The 10,245-nt window shown below is 41.5% G+C and overlaps 1 protein-coding gene across 1 annotated transcript in view; it reads left to right on the top strand.

Moving 5' to 3' along the window:
• LOC107141474 (Krueppel-like factor 17) overlaps positions 1-6,216 on the top strand; it is a 7,592-nt gene extending 1,376 nt beyond the window's left edge. Inside the window, exons 2-3 of the mRNA XM_015484715.2 lie at positions 4,805-5,663; positions 5,984-6,216. Of these exons, the coding sequence (XP_015340201.2) occupies positions 4,805-5,663; positions 5,984-6,216 (1,092 nt within the window). The remainder of the gene's footprint in view (positions 1-4,804; positions 5,664-5,983) is intronic.
• Positions 6,217-10,245: the final 4,029 nt, after the last annotated feature.

Genomic DNA, 10,245 nt, shown 5'->3' with positions numbered 1-10,245 from the left:
CACGATTTCTCACATGCCATTTCACTCATTTGGTTTTTTTGGGGGGGGGGGGGGGGAGGGGAGAAACTAAGGATTTAACCCCGGGGGTGCTTTACTACTAAGCCACAGCCCTTTTTATTTTTTATTTTGAGGCAAGGTCTCCTTAAGTTGCCCAGGGCCTCACTAAATTGCTGAGGTTGGCCTTGAACTTGCTCTCCTGTTTCAGCCTTTTGAGTCACTGGGATTATAGGCGTGTGCCACCGGGCCTGGTTTGCTTACTGATTTTAATACCAAATTTTAATTTTTTTCTCCATCAGAAATTTCATCAGGGAGTTGCAAAATAATGGCAGTCCCAGCATTCCTTCCAAATTCATTAGATTATATTCTTCTACTGTAAAGTAGGACTTAACTGGAATCATTTAGCAATTGTTATTTTCATTTGAGTTTGGATTGTTTGTTTTTTGTTTTGTTATTCAGTTTCCGGAGTTCTCCATACAGTATTTTTAAAAAATTTTCCTAATTAGTTATACATGACAGTAGAATGCATTTTGTCATATTGTACACAAATGGAGCATAACTTCTCATTCCTCTGTCTGTACATGGTGCAGATCCATTCCAGTACTCCATATATAGACATATTTTGCAAGTATATTCTCTATTTTGTGAGTTTTCTTTTAATTCTGTTAGTAATGTTCTTTGCAAAAAACAGTTTTTAAATTTAATTGTATGTGTGTGTGTTTGTTTCATCTTTTTAAAAAATTTATCTTTTTAGTTGAAGATGGACACAATACCTTTATTATATTTACTTATTTATTTTTTATGTCCCTCACATGTGCTAGGCAATCACTCTACCACTGAGCCACAAACCCCACCCATCAGTTTTTCTTTTTGATTCACAAATTTTTTTTAATTCTCATGGAGCTACTTTGTCAGTTTTTATTCTGTTGCCTGTGTCTTTATCATATCTAAGAAATCACTGAGCAATCTGATGTCATGAAGCTTTATCCCATTTTCTTCTAAGAGGTTTTTTTTAGTTGTAGTTGGACACAATACCTTTATTTTATTTATTTATTTTTATGTAGTGCTAAGGATCCAACCCAGCACCTGGAGCTGAGCCACAGGGACAGCCCCTCCCCAGCCCTGGGGTCGGGGCGGGGTGGTGGTGGTCCTCCTAAATCCACTCTTCTAAGAGTTTTGTAGTTTTAATCTCTTGCCTTTAGGTCTTGCTCCATTTTGAGTTGTTATGTGTGTGTGTACATGGTTTTTGTTTTTTTTTTTAGTGTTTGGTAAAATTCACCAGTAAAACCATCAAGTCAAGGGCTTTTCTTTGTCTTGGAGGCTTCTGATTAGTGACTTAATCTTGTTATTAGATTTTATGGGTTTTCAGTTTATTTGATTTAGTCTTGATAGTTTTGTGTTTCTAGGAATTTGTATATTTCCTCCTGATTATCCAGTTTGTTGGTGTAGCATTGTTCATGGTACTCTATGATAACACTTTATTGTGTAGGATTGATAATGCCTCCTTTTTTCATATCTTAACTTGTAATTTAAATCTTCTGTTTTTCCTTAGTCTAGCTAAAGGTTTGGCAAGTTTGTTAATCTTTCCTAAGAACCAACTTATCTATTCACATTTACAGCTGTTCTTTCCCCCTCATCACTGCTTTGGCTGTATTCTCTAAGTTTGGGTATGTTCTGTTTTTATCTTCATTGATGTTATGGTTTAGATATTAGGTGTTCTCAAAAGCTCACGGGTGAGACAATGCAAGAACATTCAGAGAGGAAATGATTGGGTTATGAAAAGCCTTAAACTGAGTGAATTAATCCTCTGATGGGATTAGCTGTGTGATGGCTGAAGGTAGGTCCAGTGTAGCTGGAGTGGGTAGGCATTAGGCTTGTGCTTTAGAAGTATATATATTTTGTATCTGGCAATGGAGACCTCTCTCTACCTTCTGATCATGTGAGCTGCTTCTCTCTGCCATAATGTTCTTTCTCACCTCCTGCCCCAAGAAATGGAGCTGGCTGCCTATGGACTGAGACCTCAACTATGAGGCTCCAAATAAAACTTTCCTCCTCTAAAATTGTTCTTGTTAGGTCTTGTAGTTACAGAAGCAAAAAGCTGACTAAAACAATTGGACTCTTAAGTATTTTCCAATTTTCCTTGTGATTTCTTATTTGACACACTGTTTTTTGTTTGTTTGTTTGTTTGTTTGTTTTGTTTTGTTTTGTACTGGGAATTCAACCCAGGGCCTCATGCATGCTAGGCATACACTGTACCACTGAGCTACATTCTGGTCCTTTTATTAAAGTTTTATTTTGAGATAGAGTTATAGGCTGGTCTCCATTTTATAACCTTCCTGCTGCAGCCTCTGGGAGCTGGAATTACATGCACCACTTTTTGGTTCTGGGGATTGAACCCAGGGTTGCTTAATTACCAAGCAACATCCACAGCCCTTTTTATTTTTATTTTTATTTTTTGACACACAGTCTCACTAAATTGCCCATGCTGGCCTCAAATTTGCAATTCTCCAGTCTCAGCCTCCCCAGTTGCTGGAATTAATAGCTGTGTACCATCACAACCAGCTTTGCCTCATATATTTTGATGGTCTATTATTAGGTACCTAAATGTTTACGATTGTTTTATCTTGCTGAATTGGGCCCTTTACTAATATATGTCTTTTGTCTCTTGTAATTTTTTCTTTAATTTAAAGTTGGTTAGTATAGCCTCCTCCAGTTTTTACTGTTTGCTATTGCATGGAGTATCTTCTCTTTTGCTTTCAACCTATTTGTGTCTTTGGCCTTTGTATCTAAATTGAGTTTTTTCTTTTTTGTGGTGCTAGGGATTGAATCTTGGGCCTCACATGCTAACCAATAACCAAGCACTCTACCACAGATCTTCATCCCCAGTCCTAAATTGAGTGTCTTATAAACAAAATACATCATGTTTTTAAAAATCCTTTTGGCCAATTTGTCTTTTGAGAGTATAATCCATTTACATTTAGATTGAAGAGTAAAATCACATTTAAAATATTTATTGACAAGGAGAAATTTAATTCTTTGATTTTTATCCCTCATCTTCACCATTATGTCTTACTTATTTATTTTTTCCTGTAGTGAAACTTATACGGTTTCCTCATTTTCTTTTGTATCTCTGTAACTATTTGTTGTTCCCATAAGGATTACACTTGATATTCTAAAGTTATAACAGTAATTTGAATTTATACCAGCTTAACTTCAATAGCTTAACATAGTTTTATAGCATTACATTTTTATTCATTGTATGCTCAGAAATACAGGTTCATAATTTTTATGCATTAGTATCTTAAATTATGTAGAAAACAAAAAACGGAGTTAAAATCAAAGTTATAATAATCTTACTTTTTAAAATTGTCCTTGTATTTACGTTTCACAGAGATCTTTATGATAAATTTCTCTATGGCTTCAAACTACTGTTGTCCTGTATCCTTTCATTTTTACTTGAAAGACTGTCATTAGCATTTCTTCATGGTCTCACTGAGTTGCTTAGTACCTCACCATTTCTGAGGATGGCTTTGAATTTGTGATCCTCCTGCCTCAGCCTCCAAAGCTGCTGGGATTATAGGCGTGCTCCACAGCGCCTAGCTGCCATTCGTTTCTTGCAGGGCAGGTCAAGTTGGAATGATCTGTCAGTTTTTGTTTCTCTGGGAATATCTTAATATCCATTTTCGGGGGGAGGGGGACTTGGGATTGAACTCAAGGACACTTGACTACTGAGCCACATCCCCAGCCCTAATTTGTATTTTATTTTATTTAGAGACGGGGTCTCACTGAGTTACTTAGTGTTTTGCCTTTGCTGAGGCCGGCTTTGAACTCGTGATCCTCCAGCCTCAGCCTCCTGAGTCACTGGGATTACAGATATGCACCACTGTGCTGGGCTTAATATCCATTTTTGAAAGAGGCAGATTTGCCAGATATAAGATTCTTGATTGGTAGTTTTTCCCTTTAGCACTTTTAATACATCCAACCCCTGTCTTTTGGTGTACATGGTTTCTAATAAGGAATCTGGTGATGTTTTGAGACAGGACTCTCTAAGTCAGTAGATGGCCTCCAGCTTGTGATCCTTCTACCCTCACCTCCATAGTCACTGGGATTAGGCATGTGCCATGGTGCCTGGACATAACTTCTCTTTGATGACAGATCTGTTCATGCAGTCGCTACTCGGGAATCCCTTTTCTTTTTTTTTTTTTTTTAAAGACAGAATTTTCTTTTAATATTTATTTTTTAGTTTTCGGCGGACACAACATCTCTGTTTGTATGTGGTGCTGAGGATCGAACCTGGGCCGCACGCACGCGAGGCGAACACGCTACCGCTTGAGCCACATCCCCAGCCCCGGGAATCCCTTTTCTATAGATAAATATTTGCAAATGGTGAAGTCAGGATCCATCTGAAGCCTACATTCTTGATGTCTTTGAGGATTTCTGTACTTAATCTGCTGGTTTGAGATATTTTCACCTTCATACATATAATCTGGAATTTGAGTGTGTTTTCAGAGTTTTACTGAAGGTAGCTTAACATGGAACATCTTGTTTTCTTTTTGTTGCTTTGTATGAAATAAAAAACAAACATGCCAACAGGAAGAGTGGCACAGCTTACACCTAGGCTCCGTCGTGCTCCTCCTGTCAACAAGACCTGCTTCGTAGCTCAAGCCAGAGAATAGTCTGGAAGTGGGATAATTCAGACCAAAGATGATGGAAGCTTGGATTAGAATGGGATCTTGGGATGGGAAGGAGAGACATGTGAAAGTGGAAGTTCATCTTTTTTTTTTTTTTTTTTCTCTCTCTCTCCTAGGATGACGAGAGAGCAATGTCCATCTTGGATATGTCTCTGTCTTTCAGAAGTGGCGGAATACACACCTCTTGGAACCACAGCCCACTAGACACTCAACACTGTCCTCAGGGCACAGAGATGTTAGGGACCTTTTTGGTGTCTGCTGAGGCACCTGTGCAGAATATGGGTGAAGTGGGGCCCCAGTTCAATGTGTTACTACCTGAGTACTCTGTGAACTGTTGCCCACAAGCGGCTCTTGTCCCTTCCCAGATGACTTACTGTCAGGGAGTCTCTCCCTCCCAGCCAGGGATGATGATGTACGAGGAGCCCCAGATGATGATGCCTTTAGGAGAGCCCAGTATTCCAGGAATGGCCAGGACCTTCAGTGAGAATCTGAAGATACCCCCCAACAGTCTGCCAGTCCCAGATTCAAGTGGCATCTCCGTGTCCCACACTAATGCCCCAACAATGCCTTATTCTGATCCCCAATTACTACCTTCTCTCAGACCCTCTTTAACTCCTAAAATGTTATGGGCCCCAAACATGCCCTCCACTGAGACCCAGCCTATGCTCCCCTCCATGGTTCAGATGTTGCCGCCTAGAGATCCCTATGACCTTGTGATGCCCTCAGATAGGTCCCAGTCTTTGCTGACCTTAGACCCCCTTGATGCTCTTGGGGACAAGTTAGACTGCCAGGAAGACCTCTTCCTACCTGAGCCGCCCATCCAGGCTCCAAGGAGAGCAGAGAACTCCAGTGGCCAGAAAGCAGCACCCAGGAGGAAATCTCCCCTTTCAAGGCCTTATTGCTGTCAGTATAAGAACTGTGGAAAAGCCTATACCAAGCGCTCGCACCTTGTGAGTCACCAGCGCAAACACACAGGTGAATGAGGTATCAGATGGGGAGGAGATAGAGGAGTCTGGGCTTTTTTTGGTCTGTGCTGGAGCACAGATTTGTAATTTCTTAGGATTAACCCTTCATCTTTCAAGCTTGGACCCAAGCTACACTGACCCCACCAACTTGCCATCCAGAATGACTGCCAAGATGACTGGAGTGGCACTGATCATTGTTGTCCCTCACTGGTTTCCTGAATCTTCCTTTTTGATTCCCTGATCTTGACTGCTCTTGTTCATAGTTATATCTCTCCCATCCCACCTTTTGACTCCATCTACTAAATTTCATCTCTCCTTGTCACTCCCCAGGTGAGAAGCCTTATAGATGCACCTGGGAAGGCTGCCCGTGGTCTTTTTTTCGTTCTGATGAGCTTGAACGACATATGCGGATACACACCAGGTATCGACCATATGAATGTGATCAGTGTGGCCGACAGTTCATGAGATCTGACCATCTCCGGCAACACCAAAGGATTCATCAGCCCCTGCCAGGGCAGATCAGCAGTGGACAAACAGATGGTCCTCTTGCTCCTGGTCTTTAGGTCTATCTCTTCCTCAGTTTTGTTTTTCTACCCAGTTGCTGCCTGCCTCCAACCAACTCATCTCTTGGTAGGAGAAGCTTAGATGAAGACGAAGTTTAAGAGGCAACATCAAAGCCCAGATGAAGCTCTGGACTCCATCAGAGTTTCCTCAAATCCCTCAAAGCCTGTCTTGAATGGCCTTGCCTCGCCGGGGACACCTACTGTTGAAGTTTTGCCAGACAGGAAGATGAGCACAATGGAGATTGAGAGCTTTATTTAAAAGCTCTTTATCAAGTCGCTCCCTGTCCTGAAACCTTTTAGTGACTCTCCTTTGCTGCTACATAAAATCCATGGTTTGGTCTTCCACAGTTTCCAGAGCCAGACTATGTTCAAATCCTGAGCTTTCCACTCACTAGCCATGTGACCTTAGGAAAAATCTGTGATCACTATACCTTATTTCCCCTTCTGGAAAATGGGAAAGACGTACTGGCCTGTATTGGACATGTCATATGTATGGCATCAGATTCTTTGCTTCTTTTTTTTTTTTGGTGGTTTGTTTTATTTTGTTTTTGGTACCAGGGCTTGAACCCAGGGTCGTTTAAACTGAGAGCTACATTCCCAGACCTTTTTATTCATTTTTAAAAATTTTGAAACAGGGTCTCACTGAGTTGCTTAGGGCCTTGCTAAATTTCTGAGGCTGGCATTGAACTCTCAAGCCGCTGGGATTACAGGCATGTGCCACCACACCCAGCTGCATCGGATTCTTTTTGTCGCTCACCATCCGCATGCTTAGAGTTTGTCTCTTCCAAACTCGTGGGCATGGGGTCTGGCATTCCATGTAACCACAGCAACCTTGAAGTGTAGGGCAATTCATGCTCTAAGGGGAAGATTTGACTAATGAGAAATGGGAAGTAGGAGAAAGCCATGCGGATGAATTCTGCCTTCTCTCCCTTCCATGAATTGCTATAAGGCATTATTTCTCCCATACAGCCAAGCCTCTGGGGAGATTCCCAAGTAGGCAGGGCATATGCATGCTGGGCCTCTTCAAGGCTTGTCATGAAGCAGTGTCCAGCTTGGAAGCAATCACTGCATTACCTACCGTTCACCCCTGCCTTGCTTCCGTTTTCTCACCACTAATGCCTTGGGTTTGTACCTCCAAAATAAAATATCAGCATTTACTTCTTGGTTTAGGCTCTGTTTTCTAGGTGAGTTGGGTGGAAGAAGAGGAGGACATTAGCCTGGGGTAGAGAAGGACAAACCCCAGGCATGTTCACTTCTCCCCCACTTGGTACCTGGATCACCAAGTATTAAGTAGGGGCTAATCCTGTCCTGCTCTCCTGGAGTTGAGGGAAATGGTTATCCTGGAAACAGTCCAGTAGTTTAGAACCTTATTGTGGACTCAGCAGGCCATTTTACTAACCAGTAAACTAATAGTAAGAAAGGAACTTGATGAAGCTATCAAGTGGCAGAGCTGGGACCCCAGCCAGAGGTGAATCTCTTCCCTAAGATGGTGCCTTCCATAGGTGTGGGCCTGAGTATAGCCAGCCACTGCCAAGTGATGGTGCAGAGGTGAATCAGATATACTTCCTGACCTTCTTGATCTAGGGGGCACCTAGGTAACTGTGGCCATGAGGAAGAGAAGCCCCTAGCCCTCAGTCCTTGCAGCCAGTGATTGGGTGCTAACATTACTTATCCCTGTTACCCTTGGTCACCTGGCTGAGGTAGTGCTTGTTAGGTTTCTTTATTGTGAAATTACTCAATTTCCTCACATTGTACCCTTTATAAGAAAGTGAGCTCCATCTGCCCTTTGTTAAATATGCACATTCTGAATTTGGGTAAAGAGCATCTAGAGGCCCACCCCAGGTATGCTAGCGCCATCAGTGGCTCAGTCGAAGGCAGCCAGACAGGATAGGGTCGGTACAGGGGTGGGAGGGCAGGGGGCCAGCACAGCCAAGTCTGCAGGACTTCTGTGTATCAGAACGCTTGAACCTACAGAGGTCCTGATTCTCTCCTTGACAGCACTAAACACTTTCAGAAGTTTCGTCCATGATCTTTCTGTTCCACTATGAAGACAGCATGCCTCTGTACCTCTGAACCCTTAGAGCTCAGCACAGAGCATGACCAAGGGTTTGCGTCTAGTTAATGGGAGGCAAGGCTAACTAACCTTCTTGAAAGCTTTGGGTCTGAATTGTGAACCTGAGAAGTCTTCCCTGATACATCCTTCAGTTGTGTGCACGATCCTCACCCATGGGTCTGCAAAGCCTGGTGCTCTCTGTATTAGGAGCAACTGCCAGAGTATCTCTTCCAGGGATATTCTTCCCTCTTTATTCACCAGCTTGGTTTATTGACACAAGGGTGTTCTAATATTACACTCTTGGGTTCAAGGGTCACCTCCCTCCAGAAAGCCTGTCTGACTACCCCTTTGCTTAAACACAACTTTGGGGAGAGCCAGATTGCTTGTAGGGATGCAGGAGGGAAGGCCTGGTTGGTGCCCCATCACTTGCTGAGGAATGGATGTGGGAAGAAACCAGAGTGGACAGTGGTGCCCCAAATGAGCTCCTGCCCCTGTAGAGGTCATGACCTAGTAGAGGAGGGGTGTTATTAGAATGTCTTATGTTATGAGAAGAAGAATGGATGAGCTTATTTTCTATTGTGGTATCTATCGTACATGAAAAAATATTTCATATGTGTGCAATTTAAAGAATGATGAGTATTTAGCCTTTGGGAAAAAGGGTAAATACTTGAGAAAAAGAGTTGACTAGTACATTTGAGATCTGTGTTAGTCCTTCATCCCTGCTATTATTTTTAATCATATATCCATACATAACTATACGTATATATGCTATATATATTCCTGAACAATAAAGTGATTGGTTTTGTAAGATTTTTACTTTGTTTATTCTCTCCATTGAATTTCTTTAATCTGACGGTTTATAGTCAGTAAGATTTAGAAAAAAATTTTACTTTTTTTTTTTTTTGGTCATGCTGGGGATGAACCCAGAAAGCCGTGTGCTGGGTAAGCACTCTACCACTGAGGGACACTCCTGGCCCTTTTGTTTGTTTGCTGTTTTTTTGAGAATGAGTCTCACTATTTTGCTCAAGATGGTCTCATTGAACTTGTGGGCTCAAGTGATCCTTTCATCTCAGCCTCCAGAGTAGCTGGGGCTATAGGTATGCTCCACCAAGCCTTCCTCACCTTTTGATACAATCCACCCAAAGGGTAGACTGCTCCATATTGTCCTATAGGTCACTGATGTTCATTCTATGTTCAATCTTTTTTCTCTCTTTTTTTTCCCTGCTGCGTTTTAGAGATCCTCAATTTCATTGATCTTTCCTTCTGCAGTGTCTAACTGCTGCTAGTTTGAACCAGTATGTTTTCCACTTCAGATGTTAAATTTTTCATCTCTAGACATTCCATTTGGATATTTCTAAAAATATCTTCTAGTGTTCTCCTAATTCTCATGTTTCCCCTTTACCTTCTTGAATGTAGAAAGATATATACTCTGTTTTAATGTCCTCAGATGCTAGCTCCATTACATTTGACATTCTGGGGTTCCTATTGATTAATTTTTTTTTACTGGTAATTGTTCTTATTTTCCTATTACTTTACATAGCCATTTTTTTTTACTAGATACCAGAAATTATGAATTTACATTGTTGGTTGCCATATTTAATTCTAATTCTTAAAGAGAGAGAGAGAGAGAGAGAGAGAGAATTTTAATATTTATTTTTTTTTTTTAGTTCTCAGCGGACACAACATCTTTGTATGTGGTGCTGAGGATCGAACCCGGGCCGCACGCATGCCAGGCGAGCGCGCTACCGCTTGAGCCACATCCCCAGCCCTAATTCTAATTCTTTAAATTGTCTTATTTTGCTTTTTATTTTCTGGCATGAATTTTCTTTTTTGGATCTAGTTGAATCACTTTTAAGTTTTTTTAAAAGATAGGCCCAGGGGCTGGGGTTGTGGCTCAGCAGTATAGCATTTGCCTAGAATGTGTGAGACTCTGGGTTTGATCCTCAGCACCACATAAAAATAAATAAAATAAAGGT

Source organism: Marmota marmota, unplaced genomic scaffold, assembly GCF_001458135.2.
Source record: "Marmota marmota marmota unplaced genomic scaffold, marMar, whole genome shotgun sequence".
Classification (NCBI taxonomy): Eukaryota; Metazoa; Chordata; class Mammalia; order Rodentia; family Sciuridae; genus Marmota; species Marmota marmota.
This window is presented reverse-complemented; position numbering and strand designations above follow the sequence as displayed.